Raw genomic sequence first — 26795 nt, 5'->3', positions numbered from 1 at the left:
CAGAGACCCAGATGTTTATTAAAGACTGTAGAAAGAGTCGAGTATGCAAAGTCCCAGAATCTCCCCAATATGCGTCTAGACCAAAGCATATGAAAGAGGGTCGCTGGGTCCTCGTCGCAGCAAGGACAGGTTGGCTTAACCTCAGGCTAGATTTGTGCTAATTTAGCATTCCACAAATGATTCCACTATGGATAACTTTCAGTCGCTTTAACTCAAGACGAGGCTTCAGTCCACCATCTCTGCTCCAACTTAAGACCCAACTTCGCGTCCCATCTAGTATTGGCTTCAGAAATCTTTGCCTTATCGAAGGACAAAATCTTATCATAAGATTAAGTGACCCTTATTAGACCCACAACGGGGAAATTTCACCTCTGCATTTAACCCATCCTTGAAATGAAACACCACACACACACACACACACACACACACACACACACACACACACACACACACACTAGGGGGGCAGTGAGAACACTTGCCCGGAGTGGTGGGCAGTCCTATCCGCAGCGTCCGGGGAACAATCGGGGGTTAGGTGCCTTGCACAGGGGCATCTCAGTCATATACTGTCGGCTCTGGGGATCAAACCAGCAATGTTTCGGTCACAGGGGAGGTTCCCTAACCTCCAAGCCCATGACTGCCCCTGTGGAAGTATTGTGTTGGCCGGGAATCGAACCCAGGCCTCAGGCGAGAATTCTACCACTGAACCAGCAATGCTAAAAAATTTAAATAAGCTTTCCCTTGGATTGCACACTAATAAAGTCCTCCCAGGGAAGAACTGGGGACTTACAGAATTACTCTTTTAGTACTTTTACTTTATACTTAAGTACATTTGAAGGTAAATACTTTAGTACTTTTACTCAATATATATATGTATACACCCCTGGTTCCCATCACTACAACTGTAAATAAGTCCTCTACAGAAGAAGCTTCTCTACAACGAAGTGTTTCACATCAAACCACCCTGAATGACTTTGTTTACATCTCAAAGATTTGATTATGCAGAAATCTAGAAAAATCAATGGTGTTCCCCTTTAAGACAGTTCTATGAACAGTGCTCTTGGCAGTGGAAGCTGCTTAACATTCTTAGACTATGATGAGCTGATGTTTGATCTGACCAAGATCTGCTGACAATCACCCATCAGAGTCAGGATCTCTCCCAGGACTCCGGCTCCTCTCAGTTCTTGCTTCATACTCTGGCTGTTTTTCTCTTTTTCATGATTTTTGCAATGTCTGCGCAAAAGGAAATTTAGACAGGAAGGGTCCAGGGGAACAGGGTTACCATAGCAACAAAAATGAAAACATCAAATATTGATGGCAGAAAGCAACAGGAGCAGATGCTTCCTTGCGCTCTGCATATGTCTCTTTTTTTTCTACTGTTATCCTTTGATGACACACTTGCAAATAAGCCTAGCATGTCGCTTGTGATGCAGCTGAAAGGAGGATTTTTGTGGGATGAAAAAAGAGATTGAGAGAGAAAGAGAAGGGGAAAAAAAAAAACAATATTTCATGATGTTTCACAACTCGATTTTCAAAGGTGGGGAAAAAAGGCAGTAGAACAAACTGACATGATCATCAGTGCTATTCGAGACTCGATTGCTTCCTTTCATGACGTGTGTTGTGTTAAATGAAAGACAGCTTCATATGTGACCCCTGTAAACCAACATGAAAGTTGATGATGATGATACATGTGCCTGAATCAAAAGAGGCTCCGCTGGGAGGAGGCATTGTGTGGGTGGATGCAGCTGCCTGTGAATAATGTATAGACTATATACAGCGAGAATTCAAAGTGATCCATTTAACTTATTCACAGGGACACTTGAGGCTGTGCTGCGATTCCCTCCGTGAAAAAAGCCTCCAGCCCTGCACACTTAAAGATTGTTCTTTCAGGGTTCTTTAGTATAGAAAATGGTTCTAGGTACTACCATGAAGATCAAAAGTCTTCACTGCATGACTATGAAGTTCTTCACAGTGAAGAAGAATCTGTTGTATATTGCTGTTGTCTGAACAAAACCTTGCATCTCCATTTTTGTCTTTTTCCAACTTTTTACTTCATTTGAAAATTCCTACTAACCTTTACATGGTGTGTAAATATTGTGATGAATGGACTAAAGGAAACGACCCAAAAATCTGGTTCCATTGACATTGCATTAAAATTAAAGTAGGTTTTTTCCTTCTCCTGTAAAGTTACCACTTTGGAGATATGAGGTTTTGATCCGACAGCAGCGATATGCAAAAGGGTTCTATATAGCACCAACAAGGGTTCTGCGAAACTTTAACAAGCTTGACTTTGTAGCATTGGAAGAACCCTTTTTGGTGCTACATAGAACCTTATACAACAGATTCTCCATCAGTCTGAAGAACCCTTTCATGATGCAAAGGACCTGTTAGTCATACAGTGGTTCTTTGAATGTTCAGAGTTCTATATAAAACCATTTTCTTTACTAAAGAACCCCTGAAGAACCATCTTTTTTTTCAAGAGAGTAACAATAGAAGAAGCCTTTTTTGGTGCTAATTAGAACCATCTATAGCACATTCTCCATTAATCTGACAAAACGTTTCACAATGTAAACAACCCTTTAACCATGCAAAGTGAGTTCTTTAATCATACCCATGTTCGTATTCTGAAGAACCCTCAAAGAGCCATCTTTTTTAAAGAGTGCTGTAGTGCCAGTCAACAACCGTCCTCCTGGAGGTCTACTGTCCTTTACCTAACACACTAATGCGTCTGATCCGACAAATCCAGCTGAAGAAATTTAATAGCTGGACTCTAGAACCAGGGCTGGTGACCACAGCTCTAAAGTAACATTACTTACACATTGTGTCAGATCACAAGAGCACATCAAATATCTACACTCTCAGGAAAAAAGGTACTAGAATGTCACCAGGGTGGTACGTCTCTAGTACCTTTTGTCGCAATTAGAACGTAACCGTACCATATTCTGTTACACTTGCATTTTAAAATGCTGGGTTATGAAAGGATACAAATATGAACCTTTTCCCCGGAAAAAGTGAATGTTAAGTACTTACAACACGTTTACGTTACACAATTCCACTGATTTTTTATTCCGAGTAATTCCGAGTGGTTTGATGTGAACCTTGAAACGTACAGGGGTGGTGAAAAGAACCAAAACTTACAATGTCTTGGCAAATATAGCCATTTTATTTGCTATCGGAAATAAGCAGTGAACCTACACTTGCCTTGTGAGTTTTGATATGTATTGTTGATACTGTTAACAGTAGATTATCCATAGGAAATCAGTTTCCTTTGGAAACATTCCTGCTTTACAGTGCTCTGCATGTACATCACCAGGAATGTGCATTAAAAAAATTGTTTTATGCCAAAATTGTATCTCAAATCTATCATAAAACAATGCCACAGGCACCAGACCGCATATTGATAATCATGTCATGTAATAACTTTCTGTGAAGAAGCTTTAAAAGGTGTTGAACAGCTCAGATGTCTGGTTCCCATCACTATGGCTGTGAACAGTTCTGACTGGGTAAGCTTCTCTAGAGAACATTGTTTTACCTCAAACAACTCTGAAGGACTTTTAAAGATGTTTACATCTTAATCATTTAAACATGCAGATATTCTGCTGCATGTTCAAGGGTATTTTCGCATTGTTTGTGGCTTGGTGATCAAAAATATACCCCTATTTTTCTGACAGTGTGCTGTGTTTGGAATAGTTGTTTTTGACTTATTCATATACAGTATATGGAGTTTGTCATATACTGAACTGAGCAAAATGACCAGAAGAATAATCGGTGAGTAATACAAAGTACATAGTGCACCATTTCTCTTCAAGTGAGCAATTTCAAACGCAGCAACAGAGCATAATTGACCTGTTCATGCTCCACACAGGGGCATAGCCAGAAGTTTCACAGTGGGCTGGCCAGGTAAGACCCATTATATTGGTTGAGATGGTAAATGAAAAAAACAAAACAGGGTAATAACTTTCATCTTCGCATGTATTGTAATATGTTGAGTTTACAGTTACTGCTGAAAGGCAAAACCTGGCTGATGTAGTTTAGCCATTCATGAAAAAATCCAATGTCAAGTAAATGGGCTGGGTCAAAACAACAAACTGACCTACGTTTAGCACAAGCGTATTCCGCTCCACCCTGGATTCACCTGGTTTGAATCTAGCCTGAAAACACATTCCGCCGTATAAAACAATTAACATGACAAACGACTGTAGCTGGGCAATTTTGCTTAGTTCCCACATTTATTACCTTAGATTACTTCATGCTCACAGAACGGCACTGCTGTAGAGACAGTGGGCAGTGAAAGCGAGAGAGTGCTGCATTCACGATTAATACTGTCATCATTATGTGTGGATGAACAATGTTTTTGTTAAATGTCCACATTTTTAAAAGTAGCTTTTCCTCTTGAAAAAGCAGAAAGTGCAGCTGACAAGAATCTCACTAATTCTTATGAGAAATTGCAGCACACTCAGTTGTGCAAACATATTTTGAGTGATATCAACTTAAATGATATTTATTTTGTAAACACAGTCGCTAAAGTAGCTTTTTTTCATTTGAGAAAATCACTAAAGTTCAGCCTTTTCACTCTCAGAGCGACACAGAGAAACCTGTTGCATTTGTTGCAAGCAGAGTTGATCACTGTAATGGTCTTCTGACTGGACTTCCTTAGAAAACTATCCATCCCTTACAGCTCGTACAAAACGCAGCAGCATCCTAACACCAACTAAACAGAGACATCAGATCAGTCCTGCTTTAAAAGAGCTGCACTGGCTGCCTGGATCATTTTCTAAACTCTACGTCTCGTGGTGTTTATCTTTTTAATTTGATCTGTCAAATTAATACTGATACCTTCTTGTATAACTTTTTAATCACCGGTCTGTAATGCACTTTGAGCTGCCATCGACATGAAGAGTGCTATATAAATAAAATGTATTATTATTATTATTATTATTCAAGGCAATGTTAGCACACACATATATATATATATATATGTGCTAACATTGGCTTGAATAATAATGATGAAGCATATACAGTGATACTACACACTAGGGGGCAGTGAGCACACACTTGCCTGGAGCGGTGGGCAGCAGTTGGGGGTTAGGTGTCTTGCTCAAAGACACCTCAGTCATGGACTGTCAGCCCTGGGGATTGAACCGGCGACCTTCCAGTCACAGGGCCAGATCCCTAACCTCCAGCCCACGACACACGATGTGTGAGATATATATATATATATATATATATATATATATATATATATATATATATATATATATATATATATATATATATATATATATATATATATATATATATATATATATATATATATATATATATATATATATATATATATATATATTTATTGCACACACATAGACGTTGGCAAGTCTTTTCTTAAGAAAGCTTTCATAAATCCACCTCTGAACAACTTGCCTGTGTTAAACGTCACAAAAATGACTCACCGAATGCTTCGGTCTCGAGAGATTCACTGGGATTTTGTATCAGAGTAGGTGTCTGTAAAATGCAGTCCTCAAAAGAGCGGCAACAAAACCAATGATGGATGAATTCAGACCTGCCCATTTTTACCCTCTTGAAAGTCTTGCTTATACAAATGTGCACCCACACATAGCCTTCTCTACCTGCACTGCTCCGATTCCTCTGCTTCCATCTTATGTTGCTGAGACGAACGAAAAAGAGAACATCCCCTTCTGAGGTTCCTGGTGTTCATGCAGTGACACCTCAAGCATGAATATGCTTCATCAAAAAAAGAAATAAATGAAAACAACACACAGATATGGAATCCAATACAAGCCTTCAGAGTGCCATTTAATAATTGCCATTTAATTCATATGCAGAGAAAAAATATAAGATTTCCAGTACAGCTGTCTAGACCCCATAGCGATAACCGACTAGACAGTTTCAGCATTGCAGTCTACGCGTCATCAAGCCTCATCAGTATATAAATAAACGAATCTATAAATAGACAAATAACCAATCCAAAGCAGCAAGTGAAGAAATCATTACAACATCAAATACAATATACAAGAAGCCTTTGTATTTACAGTGTCTGGCTTTTGATCAGATTTTTGATGAATCTTTCCATTTTTTAGTTGTAGCTTCCTTTATAAAAGTCATTTGACATTCAGAGGTCTGTAATGTAAACTGATCACGTTTATACCTTGTTTTTTCGACTCACCAAAGAATATCAACACGCAGTAGCGAAACAACGTACTGCGTACACGGAAAACGTTCAGGAATATCGGCGTAACGATGACGGGAACGATATTAAGACTCGTGCTTCATTAACTTCATAGTATGCGTGTTTACTTTTAATACAACACCGAACACATTGTCTATACAAATCGTTTGTTTTTTCAGCATAAAACTGCTATAATACAATGTAATACAAAATATTTTTGCTTCTCTTACAGGACAACCAACAAAAATAGCATGTTTTCCCTTAAATGAAATAACAATCAAGCTTTAACAGCTAAGTCTCTTTTGTTCTCTGTTTCTTATATGTTCACAAGATATAGTTCAATGGAAGGTATTAATACAAAACAATTAGAGTCAAACGTCAAGATTAACTTCTCTAGACCATGAGCTTAACTTCAACAGACTTTGTGTTATATATTTAAGGCAACGCAGTCCGATCTAAGCTGTCAAAGAACCCACGGACATAAAAAAAAAGCATCTTGTCGCTGTTATAACAAAACCTTACATCTCCAAAATGGTAACTTAAATGTGCGGTAACTGAACGAGATTCGATTCCGAACAATTTTAGACTTTTCTATTGGTCCATGTGTCAATTTTCATGCAATGTAAAGGGCATCTCGCAAAAAGAATTGAGATTTTTATAAGACAGCGACAATTATAGAAATGCTAACAACAGACAACGGAACTAAAACAAAAAAAGACGCCGAAAAGATGTGGACATGGACATCGAAAATACAAGTAAGACACTGAAAAGTGAGCCCCTTTGTCCCTACGAGGGCGTGTCCTTAAATTTGACCTCACCCTCGCTCCTAGCCCCTCCCATTCCTCCGCTCACTAGGCGGAGGTGGCCGTGGCGCTAGAGAGTGGTGATCTGAGTGAGCTCAGAGTTCGAGTTCCCTGTCCCTGGATTAGGCTGCGGCTCGGGGCTGACCAGGGGCAGCTCCACGCCTAGTCATGCCGGGTTACTCATGCCGTCCGTGGTCTTGCAGTTGAAGGCGACGTCGCGGGCAATGCTGCGCATGCGGCCAGACTGCTGTGCGTCCAGGCGGAAGGGCGAGGGCTGGCAGAACTCGCGGAAGCAGCGCTTGAAGTTCTCATCCAGGAAGGCGTAGAGCACCGGGTTCAGGCTGCTGTTGACGTAACCCAGGGCGATGCAGAAGTGCATGAGCACCACCGTGTGCACGCTGGCCAAGTTGAAGCCCAGCGACTGGGCCAGTGCCATGATCTGGATAGGCGTCCAGCACACCACGAAGACAGCCACCACCACCAGCACCATGCGCGTGATCCGCCGCAGGTTGCGGTCCTTCTCCTTGGAGCCGGACAGGATGCGCACACTGCGCAGGCGCTTCACCATCAGGCTGTAGCACATGCTGATGATGGCTACCGGGATCAGGAAGGACAGCAGGAACACACACGTACCAAACACGGGGTCCCATTGGCTACGAGGGTCCGGCAGGACCAGGATACACTCAATCCCTGTGTAGAAGAGACAAAAAGAGAAAAAAAGAAGCACCGTTACTTTTGAGTCTTAGCCATCTTTCCCAACCCAGAGGGACCTGAGTCGTTTGAACAAGTTCATTCATTTTACTCTCTAACCGAGTGTAGATCTATAGTATTTAATAAATATTCAAGAAGCACCAGTTGGAGAAACTTTGTTTGGGGAAAGGTCTGGAACCATGGAATCATGATTCAGTGCTATATACTGTAAACTGAAGCAGCCTAGTAGGAATACCAACATCTTATCCAGTCAAGAACTGAGTGTCAAATCAAATAAAGTCCAGTTCAGTCGTATTTTCAACAACATTTATTGCCAGTTTTCTCTTTTTAGAGAACACCATGTGAAATAACTTCCCTCTGACTCACTTTCTTCTCTGACTGCTGTTTCTCGCCTCGTCTCTCCTCTGTGTGGCATCACTCACTTGAGGCTCAGTGCTCAGTGTAATGCACAGATCTAATTGGCTGAGTAGCATCACGTGTGATATGTACAACACCTGAGATTGGGCCGTGAGTTTCCCGGGCCGTGGTACTATAAAGGCTAGAAAAGCTATAGCAATTAAAATAGGAGAACCCTGTCGAAATTAAATAATTCTCCATAGTTTATTGGTTTTAGGCCCAGGTCCGCATAGGACAGTGTCTGGATCTGGACCCAGAGTGCGGTCCGCCTATTAGTGACCTCTGCCTTATAGGGACTCAATTTTTCTCTGGTAAAGTCAAGTTTAGATTCAAAACTTATGCTGTGGGTTGTGTTTGATTGCACTGGGACACCATGTTCTCCTGCTGGTTTCAAGTTTGTTTCAAAAATTCAGAGCTCCCAGCTTGAATCCACAAGAAGCAAATCAATGTTTAGTCTTCAGTAGAGTTTGACGCAACCTCGGCCAGAAAAAGAAAAGGAGAGAGCAAACACTTGACTTGAGGGTTGTGTAATTCACTACAGAAATAAATAAGTCATCCATACTCGGTCAGCAAACGCATGGGTTCACAGCTAGGTCATTTCCACTCATGAGAAGTTTAAATGAAGAAAATCTGTTTACTTCACCCATACCAACTACAAACATATCAGCCTTTTTTTAGTAAGATTTATTTTGTGCTACCTTGGAAACGGAGCTAATTTTCTGTATTTTTTTCCCCCCGTCTTTATTGATTGTGTTTTCAGGTGCACCTTCACGCTGTAAATCCGTTCCATCACATCCAACAGGTGTTCTATTGGAATAAGATCTGATGACCAGAAAGGTCGGTAAAGAACACTGAACTCACTGTCGCATTCTTGAAACCAGCTTGACAGACCTTTTGCTCAGTTGTGCTGAAAGTAGCCATTAGAAGATGGGTAAATTGTGACCATGAAGGGATGCATGTGGTCAGCAACAGTACTGAAATAGGCTACAGCATTCAAGCAATAATTGACTGGCATTAACGGTCCTAAAGTGTGCCAAGAAAGCCTTCCCCACACCTATACACCACCTCCACCAGCCTGGACTGTTGACACACTGAAGGTTACGTCCATGGATTCACACTGTTGGTGCCAAATTTTGACCCTACCACGTCTGGCCTCAGGAGAAATCGGGGAGACCAGACTACATGTTCCCAGTTTTCAACTATCCAGTGTTGGTGAACCTGTGCCCACGGCGGCCCCAGCGTTCTGTTCTTGGCTGCAAGAAGTGGAAGTCGACATGGTCTTCTGCTGTTGTAGCCCATCCGCCTCAAGGTTCAACATGTTGAGAATTCCGAGATGCTTTTTTTGCTTACCACAATTGTACATAGTGGTTATCTGAGTTAGCCGTAGCCTTTCTGTCAGCTTGAACCGGTCTGGCCAGTCTCTGTTGACCTCATCATCAACAAGCTGTTTGTCTGCAGAACGTCTGCTCACTGGATGCTTTTCTCTCTATTGCATCATTCTGAGTAAACTGTACTCTGTTATTCGTAAAAATACCAGGAGATGAGCAGCTATAGAAAAGCTAAAACCAAACCAGCTTGGCACCAACGATCATGCCACGGTCATCTGTTTTAAATCACCTTCATCTGCACGATTGTATACACTACATTGCTGCCACACGACTGGCTAATTAGACAATTGCATGAATGAGTGGGTGTTCCTAATGAATTGCTTGATGAGTGTATATTGGAGCTGTAAATAGAAAGGATGCCTATGCCACAGCAATTGCTTTGTCAAATAAAAACGATATCTACACCCTGCCGGAGAGTTTTAAGCATTTCTGAGTTTTTCCCTATAAATCAATAGTACAACCCCCCCTCCCTTACTGTGTTAAGATGTCCTCTAGACCACTGAAGTGTATAGATTTGACTTGAAAGTGAAGTAAAAAGCAGTCTGGTGTCCACCACGTACGCCAAGGACAGTTTTGCAGCCTCCCATTATATGAGCCTGGACAAAGTAGAACCAGAATATCTCCATTATTCCACATCTGAACTGTGCGATCTACTGGATGGTTTGTTGGAGTTTTAGCAGGTTCTGAATAATGTATCTGTCTTTTACTAGTCAAAAATAGCTTGATGCTACAAACCTGGAGTAACTGCAGTCAAATGGAACTGATATGACAGAGCTGTCTAAACAAAACACCGTATTCTACTGCAAATCTTTGCGTTCCCTTAACATCAATACTCAACAAGAGTTGGATTATTACTTTGACAGCCAAAATGCAACGTTTCAGCTGCTTGAGTACAGTATACTGACATGCAATCATGTTGCTTATCTTCATATTTACAGCTTGCTGAAGGTTAGAAGTCAGCATGAGAGCAGTAGTTGGAACCATAATAAAAAAAATAAGATTATGAAGAAAATTTTGGCATGGATTTTAATGCTGCGACGGATTCTGCTAAGGCGAATGAGGGGAGGCCAGAGGGGCCCATGCATTCAGTGTTCAGGGGGCCCAAAATTCCTACTGCCATGTTGTTCCGAAACGCATTAAAAATCAGGAAAAGTTAGTAAACTTTAAAACTAATATCAAAACATTACTACATTAGTGTTAGAACCCTGCACATACACATGTGCAACTGAATACGGCACCAAACTCACCGCTTCGCTCAAATGCTCACCGAGAAATGTTTACTGCTCATTTTAAAGTGGTGTCAAGGCTTAAAATCGGTCATGAGCTACAGTAAATCACACGGCCTCCTTCACAAAGTTGTGTTGTAAAGATTAGAGGCTATCAAAATAGCTTTGCATGAGAAATTTGCACCCCCCCCAACCCCATGTCCACTTTTCATCCATCCATAGGAGCCACTGGTGTTACTGATCGTCATTGGTGTTACACATAAGAATGAACGATGCATTTAACTAAACGGCTCCTACCATGTTGTCAATCATGGAAAAAATCCATTAAAATATGCAATTTAATCCATTTGTATTCTATTTGTTCACAATTACCTAAGATTAAAGTCAGTCACACCAGTGACGTCAGCTAAAAGCTTCATATGAAATCATGAGCTACGTAAATGAGAAAATATCTAATAATGGAAAAGACACAGACTCATTGTGTGCTTTTCATAGATCCTCAGAAAACAGGTAAAAGGAAGTCAAGTGATGGCAGTTGTGTGACTTAAGTCAAAATAAGATTTTTTTTACGTAGTAACACCAGTGATATGACTCTTGGGGGAACTTTCATTATATATTTTATAATATTTATTTGGTTTTTGTTTTCTTAGTCACTTCATTAATATATTATTTCATAGTCATGTACAGATTACTGCAGTTACAAATGCAGAAAAACACCCCCCCCCCTCCCCTCCCTCAAAATATGGCTCTTTACACATGACTGACGACCAACACTTCTGAGGTGCTTGGAATTTTATATAATTGATTTAAAAACCAATATTGCTACACTGATGGCTCCATAAGGTGTAACTGTTCAAATAACTTCATAATAACTTAAAATATAAATAAAATGTAGCCCTAACATATGCGTCATATCTGTTTGTGAGTTCAGACCATGCCTTCAACATGTGGTGGTAGTATGAGGGAGAATTGATTGAGGGAGGGGAAGAAATCTGAGAACTTGGGCTGGAGTTCTAGGCAGCTTCTACCTGTACCTAGAAGGCCAGATCCCTCCTCATAGCTGTAGTAGGACTGATGCAGGACTGAGGAATGGGGAGGAGATGGGGTGGCGGTGGGGACTGCGCACACTGTCACATGAATTGAAGGTGAGAATATGAATTTATAGGGCTTTGGAGTGAAAGAAGGAGGGGTTTCAGCCATGCTCCTCCCCCACAAACCTCAGTTATAACATAACTATATATTAAACGCTAGGTACTCAAAAATGGACATATCTGTAGAATGACCCAAAACCCATCTAACTGTTAAATGAGATACACTGTTCATTTGGGTTTAATGCCACACCAAGAACACACGGGTACCAACAGTTGATTAGTCATGATTTCGCATCAAATTAGCTGAATTAGTTGGCAGCAGGGTACATACATCATTGCACCTGGAGGCTAATGGATGTTTTGCATGAAGGCACTGTGCGCCTGACAGTTCATAGCACTGAGATCTGCCACAAATCAGAGGAATGCACTTCTGGAACTGGTTCAAATTGAAACTGACTGCTGAATAAGAACTCAAGCTTGAAGGGAAGAAGCAGAATAACAGGTTAAAAGAAAGGAACAAATGAGTTGTTATCATTTTCTTTGTTTGTGCTTGACAAGTGCAGCCATAGTTCTTATTAAGGTTTATTAATATTTAAAAAAGAAAAAAAACTCTCTCTCTTCTCAGCCAAATCATGCTAACAGACAGTGGGCAGGGTGGTGGGGTTGTAGACTGACCAGGCATAACATCATGACCACCTCCTTGTTTCTACGCTCATTGTCCATCTTATCAGCTCCACTTACTGTATAGCTGGTCTTTGTAGTTCTACAGTTACAGACTGTAGTCCATCTGTTTCTCTAATACTCTGTTACCCTGTTCTTCAGTGGTCAGGACCCCCATGGACCCTCACAGAGCAGGTTCTATTTGGGTGGTGGGTCATTCTCAGCACTGCAGTCACACGGACATGGTGGTAGTGTGTGAGGTGTGCGTTGCGCTGGTCTGAGTGGATCAGACAGAGCAGTGCTGCTGGAGTTAACTCAAGAAACTTGAGATCAAACCTCAAATGTTTGTCCATTTTAAAGCACATTTGCCAAATTTTAACACTGACCTATCCAGGCTCTGCTCACAGATGTGTTCTTTTGTCACTGGGCTGGACAAGCTGCACATAAAGATGACAGTCAGCTTAAATGTATTGTCTATTCTTAAATGCTATGCTTAGTTGAAGCCACAGTACTGTGCAAAAGACAGAGACCACCCGTCATTTGATTCCCAGCCAAAATAACCATTCAGTGCAAGTTATTCATTTTCAGAGTCAAAGAAAAAAAGACAGAAAAAGCCATTAAACAAAAAATTACACAGAGGCCTTAATAATTAAATCTAACGATTAGAAATGGCCCAGTATTTGCCGTGTCTGCTCTTTGTCTTTATTACAGCTTCCATTCTTTTTGAGAGCATCGCTGTCCATTTTTAAAGTCATTTGAAGGGATATTTTTCGACACCTACAATGTTCAGTCTTCGACGTCGATTGCATTCCCATACAAATTCAGTGAGGTTGAGGTCTGGACTCCTGGTCAGTCAATCGTTCTCTTCTTTTCGTCCATTCCCCCTTGTCAAAAAGGTCTTCTTGATCATTCTTTTAGACCTCATAAGCTGCGTTCTGAAGCCTAGGCTGCATTTTCACCATTACGTCATAGTAGGCCGTTCCAAAGTGAAGCAGCCTTTGCATACAGCCTAGAAACGCAGCCTTCTGAGTGATTTCAAGGATGCATTAGATGTTTCGGCAACACCTTCCATGAACGTCACCTTTGTAAGCATCTATAAACACATTTATAACATGTTCTACTGCATTCATAAGGCATCATAAACATGGTTATAACTATTTATACAAATGAATTACACCAAATTACACTTTATAGCCATTTTATTATACATTGTGAATATAATGCATTATAAGTAGTTTTAATAACGTTATACTTTCAGTGCCAAAGTCTCAGCCTGGAGAGTGTAAAGTAAAATACAAAGTTTATTTACACCCTGAGATTTCCAATAATTTAATTGAGGGTAAAGTCACTGGAGTGAAGGCCTGGAGAGGTTAGATAGTAAAGTGCCGTCATTCCAATTTCCCTCACTGGTTCTAGTGTCCAGTGCCAGAACAGTTCCCTCTGTCATACTACACTACAGTAATGCTGATTTTGTTCTATAGGATATGCAGTGTTAAGTCAGTGCCAGGCTAACGGTGGTGCACATTAACAGTGGTGAACATTGACGGCAGCTCTAATTTAAACTCTGACATTTGAAGCCTGTAATGAGCTTTATTGTGGATGTTTTAGTGTTTCAGTAAATCCTTCAGTAAATACTTCAACTCTTAACCCTGGAGGAGGCTTTAGTCCAGTACGCTTCACTTTACTTAGAGCGGACAAATACAGCTTATGAGCTCTTATAATTTATGAACAGTACTTAAAATGCATTATACCATGTGCTTATAGACGTTTCCAAACGTGACATTCATAGAAAGTGTTACTAAGGTTCCTTTTCATGCCTTCAATTACTCCCAGTGCACAAATGAAAAAAACACCATGAAAATGGTGGAAAATTCATCTTCGTGACCTTATAAAGTGTAAAATGATTAATCTAAGCATTTCACCCATATGTCTCACTTTATTTAGAAGTATTTGTATAGATGTAGTTTGTTGTACTACAAAAGAACATCTCCACATACAGCATTTGGCAAACGCTCTTATCCAGAGTGACTTACAACGTGATCAATTTACACAGGCGGGCGAAGGTGGCGTTAGGAGTCTTGCCCAAGGACTCGTATTGGTATAGTGTAGGGTGCTTTCCAGGCAGAGGATTGAACCCCAGTCTAGAGCGCAGAAGGCAGAGGTGTTACCCACTACACTACCCAACCACTGGTCTACAAAATGTATATTGGTCAGTAACTGCAGAGACTGCAAAGTAATGGAGCTTTTTATTTCTTAGGGTACTGAAGTGTGTAATAAAACTTTGGGCCGAACAGTGGGCTAATGGCTTATTAATCGTTTTAGCTCCAGTTTTGGACACTCCCCTGCATTATGTAAGCGGATTTTGTTATATCTGATCTCCCTAGAAACATGGCTGTGTAAATAATAAAAGGGTAGTCTGACTTTTGCTCAGTACTATACATAATCTTTATATTTCACGAAGTCTGAAATTGAAAAGTTCGGTAATAGTTTCACCAAATTCTGTAAATTTCCATGATATGAAAATTCTAGAAAGTGTAGATGAGCACACGTGCTAATAAACAACCTATTGCTATCAATCTCACTTGCAATTAGTTGTGCAGGAAGTGTTTATTTTCTAGGTCTAGTGACAAAACAATATTGGCAGCATAATGAGTTGTTGTCAGTCTTGTCAGCACAGCCAATTAACTTTCGGCTGTTTTGTTGGCATGCATTTAAATCCGGAGCAGCTTCCGTAAAAGAGGTTAAACATCTATTTCACACACACAGGACATGAGCATCTGTTTATAAAAGGCTTCTCTCCAACCCTTCACATCTCTCTGATTCCGAGTCTCTCTCTCTCTCTCTCTCTCACCTTGTCTTTATCTCTCCCTCGCTCATGCTTCATTGTCAACAGCAGTTGAGCAGAACGCACATGAAATGATGAATAAAGAAATCTCTGCTCAAGGGAGCTCTGCGAGAGAAAGCTCAGCATCCTGGCAGGCCTGTATGAGGTAGAGAGAAGCCACACTGAGCCATATATGTCCTAGGGGGCTCCACCATATAACTTAAATCACAACACACAATGTTGGACACAGTGATAAGGGATTTCAGCAAGAAAGCTCAATTTGTATGTGCAGGAGATAAAGACCACATGGTGCCATAAATGGCTTCAGGGATGCCACCACATAACGTCTTGATCCCAACAAATACACTAAGAAGCACTAAGCTTTTTGTGGTGGTTTCAGGGGCAAAATGGACAAATTCTGAAAAAAAAATGCACCTTAGAGGTGTTCAAAGCTGTAGCTGCATGAGAATCCTTTAGAAAAGTATCAGTGAAGTAGCAACTGTATGCAGAGGAGAGAGCCTTTTAGACTGTACTGCTGAAAGCGTCCATTCATTATTCACCAAAATCTATTAGGCTCATGAATGATTAATCGCCCTGGCGGACAAAGTGTCAGAGAGACCGTCATAGAGTCCAGGAGCAGAGAGTTAAAGCTCGGTTGGACACGCATACACCACACACACACACACACACACACACACACACACACACACACACACATTTTCTTTTGCCAACAAAAAGACAGATGTTTGCAGCATAGCATGGCATTAAGCACAGCATATCCAACCTTTTCTAAGCCAATTACCCCCATAAATAACTCGCACTGTGTCTTTAGAAAGAGCAGCTCTGGTTTAATTAGAACACTTCTAATTGAGAATGAATTGTCACAAAGAGCAGATTGCTTTGCTGGCTCACTGTTCTGCTCTCCCAAGCACTCCGACATCAGATCAGGTGCACTTAATGAGTGCATCGTTATTAAAAGCCACCATGAAAAGCCTAAAAAGCGTAGAAAATTCATAGTACACACAAATGTGCACAAGCATAGATTTACACACAGTTTTGCCTGCATACGTACAGGCGCTTGTAAATGTCTAGAGTAACCCTGGTCAAGTGACATGTTTTGTTGATTTTCTAAGTGAAAATAAGTGAACACATCCTCTACAGAGAACCTAAATATGGCATTTTCTGGAAATGTTAGTTTCTTTAACGTAGTGGGAATATGAGTTTCATTCCAAAATGCTTTATATCCATTTGTAACAGTTTTGGACTTAATGATGTATAATAGGTAGTGATGTTAGGGGCTGATGTGACCAGATGTTGCTGTGGAGCCATCAATAATTCAGCATAAGAACCAACATTTTTCTTCGCAACTAACATTGTTGGACTTTTTTTTTTTACACATATATGTCAGTGGTAGGGCTGTCCAGACATTCCATATATATTCCTGTACCTGTTGTGTAAATGTCAGTGGGCTACCTATTTCTCCTAGCAGGCTTCGTTTGGTGAGCGTGGGGCTCATCAGTGCTCGTCTAAACAAGTAAGCAGTTAAAACCACTCTGGGCCTGTTCAACATGCTTTCAATATAGCAGCTGTGGGGCCCGATCACGCTGGCCTCATGCTGAGAGCAGCCAATAATAATAATAAAAAAAAAATTAAAAAAAAATCTCTCTAATCTAATTTCTAATTTCTGCTCTAATGGCTGGAACCAGAGATTCAACGTTTGAGACACACCAGCCAGAGGATTTCAACACCATTCAGTCTGGAAAGGACTAAACTTGCTCCTTCAGTCCAGAGAAGTTCAACAGAAAAACATGGCTAACTGTGAGTACAGCTAAAACCGCTCTTCTGCTTTCCTTGCCTGCCCTCACTAAGCTATCACTTGGAAAAGTTTGACAAGTTTGCTCAGATGAAAGATCGTCATGCATCTTTTCTTTTCGAGCAGTGACCATCATGGGGGAGTCATCCTGCATTATTAAAAAGGTGCGTTATCCTTGTTCTGATACGTTGCTTTGAACATGTATTTGCAGCTCACAATGATCGTTACTGCTTGATAACTTTGGATTTGTAATGCGATGCTGTATACCAAGGATTTGAGAGATCTAATATCGTTACAATGTCACTCGTTCCTGTCTCCACTTCCACCAACTCCTGCACCACATTCATTTATCAAGTTGTGATTTCATTGATTGACGGTGTCCGTGTTCGGATCTGGTTTGTGTGTTAGCTTCAACAATGAGTCGTTGCTGCCCACACAGTTTGTGCCCCACCAGGCTTTCTGTGGCAGAGATACCAATGAAAAAGGAAAACGTTATTTCTACAAGTAAGGTAGTATTACTGATCATGTAACATTTATAGTATTGATATTTCTTGTACATGTGAAGCCCACTCCCAACAATGTACATCATGAAAAAAAAAAATCTGAATTCCTTAATAATGTGTTTTGGAAACCTTTATTACACTGACAACTTTTTCTTGCCTGGTTTGACCCTTCGAACCACCCATTGTTCCACCCTGAAGGCCAGCTGGTGTATGCTGCCATGACTGACAGTGATCCTCACAATCTTAAATGGCAAGTTCCACTGATGTCTCTCTTGATTAAAGTTTAAGTTTAAGTGATACTGTTTTGATCCCACAACCAGGGAAATTCCATCTCTGCATTTAACCCATCCATGCAAGTGAAACACCACATACACACTAGGGGGCAGTGAGCACACTTGCCCGGAGCAGTGGGCAGCCCTATCCACAGCACCCGGGGAGCAATTGGGGGTTAGGTGTCTCGCTCAAGGACACCTCAGTCATGGACTGTCGGCGCTGGGGATTGAACCGGCGACCTTCCGGTCACAGGGCCAGATCCTTAACCTCCAGCCCATGACTGCCCCTTTTTTAAACCAGGCAGAAGACACCACTTATGCCAGCAAAATCAGAAGTTAATTCTGGACAGTGCTCACAGGAGAACAATGAACAAACTAATGAAACAAAACACAAAACGTGGAAAATTGCAGTTCTCCAGCAAGCAAAATGACTATAATGTAAATGGTATGACAGTGAGAAGTGACAATCACTGCTGTCGGAGCAAAATCTCCAAAATGGTAACTTTACAGGAGAATGAAAAATCATATTCTATGTTTAATGTAAGTCAATGGAACCAAACTCCCCCCTCGTTAGGGAGGTTAGGGAGCCAGCCCTGTGACCGGAAGGTCGCCGGTTTGATCCCTTGGCTGACAGTACATGACTGAAGTGCCCTTGAACAAGGCACCTAACCCCCAATTGCTCCACAGGCGCCGTGGATAGGGCTGCCCACCGCTCTGGGCAAGTGTGCTCACTGCCCCCTAGTGTGTGTGTTTACTAGTGTGCATGTATGTATATTCACTGCACGACTGTTTAAATGGGGAGGTCTAATTCCACAGTGTGCAAACGCTGATGGTTCTGAATTCAAATATATTATGTACACAGTTGGAACATGCAGCCACTGCTGCTCTCACTGGACCTCAAAATGATGAACACATGAAAATCATGATTTCTAAAGCATGTCCAGTCTCTGCATTCAAAGGATACTGTAGCATGTTTGGGGTACATGTTTGGAGTTTATTCTTCAGGGTACTCTTGTTGTGAAGAGTGTTTTTGGGAGCTGCTATTCTTGGGTGCAAATGCTTCCACATGGGATAACCTGGGAGAGAGCTAGGAGCAAAGTGGTGTGGTTGTTCCACTGTTTTTTTCCCCCCCATCTGGGGTAGATGCGCAAAGGCTGTTTCTCATACTTGCCTCGTCAGAGGCTGGCTTGGGTGTGGATGGAGGAGAAGATGGCAACACATGCAAGCAACACCACCAGCAGATGACGCAGAGGACAAAAGAAAGTGCAGGGTGGCCATAAAGACCACTGATGCTGCTGCTGTCAGCGCTGGGGGGCATGAGACCTGACGTTGCGAGCTGCGAGAGGCTCTGCTGTGTTAAGGGGAGGACATGGAGCTAGGCTGTGAATTGATTTGACCAGTGAGTGGGTAAAGAAAGCTCACTGCAGCAGTTGTACATCCTGCTTCAGCACTTTGTCCAGCACGCCACAGGAGGACAGGGCCACCTTTTGTTTGGTTTGGTGACTTTGTGGTCCTCGGGGGTGAGAACATGTTAGTGAAGGGTAGAGTGGCATGTTTGGAGAATGTGATCAGGGTTTGTGTAGAGTGGTATTTTTGGGGGCATGTGCTTCCACACAGGAGGAACTGGGAGAGAGCCCAAGGAGTTCTGGAAGAGGCCCTAGCAAGGCTGGAGTTGGCTTGTTTGTATTGCGTAGCCAAACTGTAAATAGTTGTGTCACCCTCCTTCACAGTAGTGGTAAACACCTCAAATTCTTTCAACCACTACAGAACGTTGATCTTAAAATTTTGGATTATTTGCTGACATATGTTGCAAAATGACAAGCCTTAACCCGTCCTTGCTCATAAAGCACTTGGCCTTTCCAGGATGCTCCATTTACATGTTTGAACATTTAAATTGTTAATATCCCAACTTTTTTGGAACATGTTGCAGACATCAATTTAAAAAGGAGCATGTTTACAAAAGTGTTTTACTGCATCAGCTTTATTGTTTATAATATTTTCATTTAAATCCAGCTGATTGGAACTGGATTTACACATCACTTCAGTTTATTTGGAGCCTAAAAATCTGTTAATAATCCAACTAATAGCTAAATCAGAATAGAATATACACACACACACGGAATAGTCTAGTCCGATTGAGGCTATTCAGAATACAATTTCTGTCCGATTGAACAAGATGGGTAATCCTGCAAATAATCCCATAAATAGAAGAATAATAACCATGTAAATGCCTGTATCTGATTACATTTCCTATCGGAAAGTTTGTTCTGCTCATGTTCGTCGTCATGTCATAACAAAAGTTCATAATGTTCAACGTGGCAGGAGCAGAAACCGGTTTGCAGCGGAGACGAAGGGCGGTGGGACGGGCATCCAGCTTATGCGTCCTAGAACAAAACGTCTTACTCTCGGCCCTCTTTAATAAGATGTGAGGTACATTTTTCTGAGTCTGACATTTTTAAGCATTTACAAAACAAGCGCACCAACTGAAAACCTCTCACTCTGATTGGACCTCACGTTTGCTGTTGTTATGGAAACGTTTACTCCCAGCGGTTTTCCACACATGCGTGTTTTGGATCAGATTACTTGTAGTGAGCAGGTGAACAAAGATTCATCAGATTGTTGAATAGAGTGAGCACAAACACCCCAGTCTTAATCTATAATCCGGTTGTATTCAATCAGATTGGCAAAAACCTTTGCATGTAAACATAGCCAGTGTTGCAACTGTGTTGAGGTTTGTAAAAAGCATTTTTATTGATCCAAATTAAGTTACCCCAGCTTTTACTGTATACTGAGGATGGGTTAGTCTTGAAAATGTACAAAAACAAATGCACAAACACAAAACTTGTTCTAAATACACAGACAGACAGACAGACAGACACACACACACACACACACACAGTGATATTGTTCTGCTGTAGGCTCCAGGTGTTACTCTTTGTTACTGTTCAGCCTTGTAAAGCTGACTGCTCCTATTTAGCACCAGCACTGCATTAATTATAACTGTTGGAGACTGTTCTGTCAGCTGCTGCTGTCGTCCTCATCGCCTCTGCAAAACACCGCTCTTTTGCATTTCAAAAGCTCTTTAAAAAACAGACCAGACAAAAACATATGGCCACACTTACCGTGGTCATCTTCAACATCTCCAAGCACCATAGCTGGAACCCCTATGGCTGAGGCCAGCACCCACACACAGATGTTGACCACCTTGGCCTTGTGGGGAGTCCTCATGTCCAGGGCTTTGACAGGGTGGCACACGGCCACGTAGCGGTCCATGCTCATGACGGTCAGCGTGAAGACGCTGGTGAACATGTTGTAGTAGTCGATGGAGACCACCGCCTTGCACAGGGCTTTACCGAAGGGCCAGAAACCAAGAAACACATCCGTACCCTGGAAAGGAAGAGTTGCCAGCACCAGAGCATCAGCCAGAGCCAAGTTAAAGATATAGATGTTGGTGGCCGTCTTCATCTTGGTGTACCTGAGAAAGACATGAAGTGAAAACGAATCTCATTTATTCAAAAGCACAGTCAAGCGTTCTTTGACTGGTATGGGATATAAAGAAATGAATTGATTGGGGTGGATAAAAAAAAAAAAATATATATATATATATATATATATATTTTAAATAAATCATAGGTGTCAACCTTTAGATGCCTCCCAGCTGTATAAATATACCAATACCTGGGTAGCAGGTTTACAACAACATTAATGCTTTGCAGTTATCGAGTCAGAGTTCCAAACCTCCTCAGCTTTTAAGATCAGCACAAAAACTCCACCAGGAGATTCATGGCATGGGTTTCCATGGCTGAGCAGCTGCATGCAAGTAAATGCAAAAATAGAGGCAGTGAAAATGAATGTTGAGTGGCATTTTGTTCTGGAATGTCAACTTATTTAATTATTACAGTACTGATGCGATAAACACTGTTTAATACGAGACATTGTTCATCACCAACTAAGTAGGTGGAAATATTATATTCTTTGGGAAGAAAAAGGTGCTGTGCTGCTCAGCATCATTGCTGGACTAAAACGTCCACCAACCAAAAGATACTCAAACAGCAGCGTCCTGTCCACTAAAGAATAGCCGGAAGAAGACTAGCACAAAATGTGCATGGAAAAAAAAAAACAACAAAAAAAAAAAAAACACGACAACTGCAAGGTAGGTGTTTCTATGGAGCCCTGCTGGTGACATCCTGTATAAATAAAAATTATGCGTGGCCATGTCTTAGGATCTTGTTCCCACACATTAATAAGGCATGGCCACGCATAATCTTTATTTATACAGGAGGTCACCAGCGGCACTCCACACGTTTCTGATAAAGTGGCCAGTAAGTGTCCAGGCGCATATTCAACAACCAGGCAAAGTGAATTTCCATATTAAAGACACTTCTCGAACATATTGAGACCAACTTCCTGGCTTATGTATATTATAATGCTGCCTCAAAAACAAAAAGGTTCGAAAGGCCTTTCCTGAAAGCGCAGCAGCACTCATCTGATTAAACATGCGGGCAAGCGCCTGCTTCCCCACGTCTCCGCAACGACATTAAAACCAGCACGTGCAGTTGAGGGCAATTTGCTTTTCAATATTTCTGTTAGTTATTTTGTGCTGCTTTTATGGAAAAAACCAAATGTTTGTACCCTGCTGTGAATATGAATGCTCACATTTGCGAATGAAGAATGTTTGTGCACAAACAGCTGGTTTAAGAGAGAGTGCTGCAGACAAAGTCCCCCATATTGACTTTACCGCCTGCTCCTGCATGCAAATAGGCACAAACTCAAACCTCAGGAAAGCAAAAACACCATGAGTCCCAGTGAATTCTGACACTGAAGGGCCTGCAGCCTACACTTTATGTACTTACTACTTCCACCCATTGAAGTTCATCCATGATGTTTGTGGTGGGTTTAAGTATCAAAAACAGATAATTGATTTGAAATGAAAACCTTTTAATCCTTAAATTAAACAGGCCGGTTGTTACTGTAATACTGATTTATGTACAGTACTGTGCGAAAGTCTTAGGCACCCAAGACACATTTTCAAAATCTGTGTAGTTTGTGTTTATTTGCTGAGAAAAGTGTTAATACTTGAATAAACAAAACTTACAGAATATTAATAATGATACACACACACACACACACACACACACACACACACACACACACACACACACGTGTGTGTGTGTGGCCCAGGGTTTAAAGGGGGGAAAATAAATAAATAAATCGCGACTTACAATTTGATCATTTTACACAGGTAGGCGAAGGTGGTGTTAGGAGTCTTGCCCAAGGACTCATTGGTATAGTGTAGGGTGCTGACCCAGGCGGGGGATTGAACCCCTAGTCTACAGCGTAGAAGGCAGAGGCGTCACCCACTACACTACACCAACCATCCGCTTAAAGGCCTACATCAAAAAAAGTTTCCTTACTTTTTTGGAATAAAAGTATGGAGTATGTGAAAGTTTATTACATCAGATTAGCCCCACCCACCTTACTGAAACTAGGGAGTGTTTGAGAGCATGTCATTTACATATATCAATCCTAAAAGGCACAGCAACAAAAAGCCCCAAGTTAAAAATCCGATTTTACCCCATAATCCCCCAACACAGCCCTTACCCCTCCGTTTTGCGTGTTCATGCCTAGAGGTAGGGGGTCCTGAATGTTGTTGAAACAGAGGGGTATAGTGCCCTCAAACTGGGGTTTGTCAGAGGCTCACTCCAATGAGGAAAAAAGACAAACCAGTAAGTTGGCTGTGCAAATTTTTAAATTAAAAATTACTATTGTATCTTATTTTAAGGTTGTTTAAAATGCATTTTGGTGCTTTTCTTCATAACAAGAATAAAAATCGATAATAGTATGCAAATGTCTCGGTAGCTAGCTTGTCAAATTTCCCATTCCACCTTAAAAAGTCCAACAGTTCTGATGCCTGATGCACCAGAACATACCTACTACTCCATTTGAGGTGGATCGGAAAATTTGAACATTAATTTGGCGAATATCTGACTTCAGCTTTATATCACTGAAGAATTAGGGGTGGGTGGTTATAAATAATTGCCCAGAGGTGAGGAGCTGATCTTTCCCCTCCTCTGCCGTCACTTCAGCCTGGCAGGGTTGCCTACAGAGCAGAGCATCACTTCATTAAAGCTACTAGCGCTTTTTATTTGAGGGGAAGATTTCAACTACAACCCTGTAACTCCATTCCAAGGGGCAAGGTGACAATCAAAAACAAGGGGTAGGGATAAAAATAAGAAAAGGGGACCGGTCCAAATTCTAAGGCATAACCAGAGGTTGCAAAATAGTGCACCTTATTGTAAAGATGAAAATGTACGAAAGGCGTCTTTAAAAGCAATGAAGACACACTGGCATATTAGATACATTTATCTGCAGCAGTGACATTTATTTTTTAAATAAACCTCTGTAATAAAGTTTGACAAGCAGCCCAGCAGAGTTACGCACTCGCAAAAGCTTCTAAATACTTTACTGTGGTCAGTTAACTTGGCAAATAAGTCACCAAACCCAAAACTCTATACTTGCAATTTATTCAAAATGTTTTACAGACAGCAATGGAAGAGGACCATAAAAAGGGTTGAGTGGGACCCGGAATGAGGTTTTAAAAGCCATTTCTCCAGTGATCTTCACTCTACTAGAACAGCGTGTGTTTGAGTCTGCCATTAACTCTAAGTGAAGGCCTGCTGCAGGAGGGTTTAATAGGCTGTGCTTCCACTGGCTTCCAGACATGTTTGTGCAGACCATCAGACTCACATTAAATAAGCAAACTTCCCAAATGCAGCGATATGAAGTAAATATTTCATACATTTTAGTGATTATTAGCACGATTGTATCATTTCGTTGTCCAACTGAAATTTAGGTAAATAAAATAATTAAAATCAAAGAATAATTTAAAATATGAAAAAATATTTAAAATATATATATGACGATGCTTCGCCGAACCCCATGAGGAAGCACGAAGTCACCGGATAGGCTATGAGGTTGCAGGTTGAAGATGGTCGTTCTTTCCAAGCAGCGAATGATTTACAAACGTGCAAATACGAAAGAAAAACTTGACAAACCAAAACAAACAGTAGCTAAAACATTAACCTGACTCACTGGCAGCACGGGTAAGTATAATTAGTCCTAGGCCACAAGGCCATAGAACTACCCTTCTAACTCTGCTCACACTCCCCTCAGCTGCTCCTCAGCTTGAGGTACTACTGAGCTCGTTTTCCCTCGCTAACCTCTCAAAAATCAATCTCATAAGGCCTTAATGCGTTCTATTACCAGTAAAAGATGTTTCATTACAGTGCGCACATTTGTTAACCTGTCTTACTCGCTTTTCTGGGACCTAGGTTGAAGACTCTAACCGTGGGGCCTCTGGCACAATCATGAGCGAGCTCCATCTGCTCTGCCTCCCTTTTGCTGCCTCTGCTAGGGAACAGACAACAGGCGAGTATTACAGGTAGGTATTCAGGTATTACAAACACACACACACACACACACACACACACGATGGGCAAGGCATTTAAAGGCCCTTAAATGGTATCATTTTCTGCTAAGCTTTGGTAGAACCAATGGAAATACACGCCCCCCCCCCCCTCCCAAACAAACACACACACACACACACACACACACACACACACACACACACACACACGATGGGCAAGGCATTTAAAGGCCCTTTAATGGTATCATTTTCTGCTAAGCTTTGGTAGAACCAATGGAAATACACCCCCCCCCCCCCTCCCAAACACACACACACACACACACACACACACACACACACACACACACACAGCAAGTTTAAGAGCTCTCAAAAGTTTCAACTGCAGCATCTCAAACTCTCCACAGTGGCTGCTCAGCTTAGATAATACAGGCACTTGTTGACACGTAGCCTTGTTTTTTAACCATTCTGAATTCAAAGTAATGATTATTAGTCATCGCATTCCACGATGAAGTAATTGGAAAAGATTGCTGGGATAACGTGTTATTTCATTACAATTAATTGACATTTAACAAGCCAACTCTACTTGATGAAGCAGTTGCTGGGATAGACCGCTCTGATTTCCATCTCATTTCCTGGATCAGCATCTGCCCAAGTGAGTTTTGTGTGTTTTGGGAGAGTTCTCTTCCACTGCAGATGAAAGAGGAGGAATATATTTAGCATAATGAGGGCCTTTTTCCTGACATCCGCATGTTCAGTCTCTCAGTCCCCCCCCCCCCCTTTTTCCTTCTTAAACCCCAGTTTTCCCTCCCTCGCTCTGCTTTTGGGTGTGTGGGGGCTTCTTAGAGAACATCATTAGTAATAGCTAATCATCCTCCTCCTCCTCCATGACCATTATGCAATAAGATGAGGCTGAATGAGGGAGTAAAGTAGAAAAGGAGTGTGTACAGGGTGTCATGAGTCACTGGTTGCTACAGGCCTTGATAAAGCTAGCATTCCATTTACAAGCATTACATGTCAACAAAAAACCTAAGCCAAGGTTAGTTGCATCATAGAGATAATGAAGATATTACCCAAGAATAGTGGGAACATATGCATGTCCATGTCTGCCCTAGTGAAATGTGTTAACGTATGGAATTGCTGCTTTGTTACTGTTTATACCACAGTTAGTTTCCAGCCAAGCAAGCTGATTGGTTGGGAGGTGTGCTAAACATGCCGTTATTTTGCCATAACATCACAGGTTTTTCCATAAACGCTACCACTGCTAAGACACCGTTGCTAAGCAACGACTTTGACAGCTGTAGGAGACGCTCAAGCTGTTTGAGCGGCTTTTACTTCTTATTTTACACAAACCGAAAACGGACACGGTTGAGATCGCATTTGACCGACCGCCGATTTGGTCGCTCTGAAGAGGAGACGACACTAAACTCCCAAACTGTCGTCACCACTGAGCAGCTTTTCAGTCGGAAGTTGACAGAAGAACAGCTGAACAACCTGGAAT

The 26795-nt window shown here is 41.4% G+C and overlaps 1 protein-coding gene across 1 annotated transcript; it reads right to left on the bottom strand.

The window, feature by feature from the left end:
* Positions 1-5780: 5780 nt before the first annotated feature.
* Positions 5781-21357, bottom strand: oprl1 (opiate receptor-like 1). The gene is made up of 2 exons (XM_037541026.1): positions 20994-21357; positions 5781-7677 (listed from the first exon to the last, which is right to left on the bottom strand). The coding sequence occupies exons 1-2, from the start codon at positions 21334-21336 to the stop codon at positions 7154-7156; spliced, it is 867 nt and encodes a 288-aa protein (XP_037396923.1). The 5' UTR covers positions 21337-21357; the 3' UTR covers positions 5781-7153.
* Positions 21358-26795: the final 5438 nt, after the last annotated feature.

Source organism: Pygocentrus nattereri, chromosome 9 (genome assembly GCF_015220715.1).
Source record: "Pygocentrus nattereri isolate fPygNat1 chromosome 9, fPygNat1.pri, whole genome shotgun sequence".
NCBI classification, from domain to species: Eukaryota; Metazoa; Chordata; class Actinopteri; order Characiformes; family Serrasalmidae; genus Pygocentrus; species Pygocentrus nattereri.
The sequence above is the reverse complement of the archived record's forward strand: the minus strand, read 5'-3'. Positions and strand labels throughout refer to the sequence as shown.

Bases quoted from the DNA above. Each gene is read 5' to 3' on its own strand.
- oprl1 (XM_037541026.1), bottom strand. From the start codon at position 21,336: ATGAAGACGGCCACCAACATCTATATCTTTAACTTGGCTCTGGCTGAT. The intron at 7,678-20,993 runs GTAAGTGTGGCC...TCTTCTACACAG, and splicing joins AGATGTTGAAGATGACCACG to GGATTGAGTGTATCCTGGTC.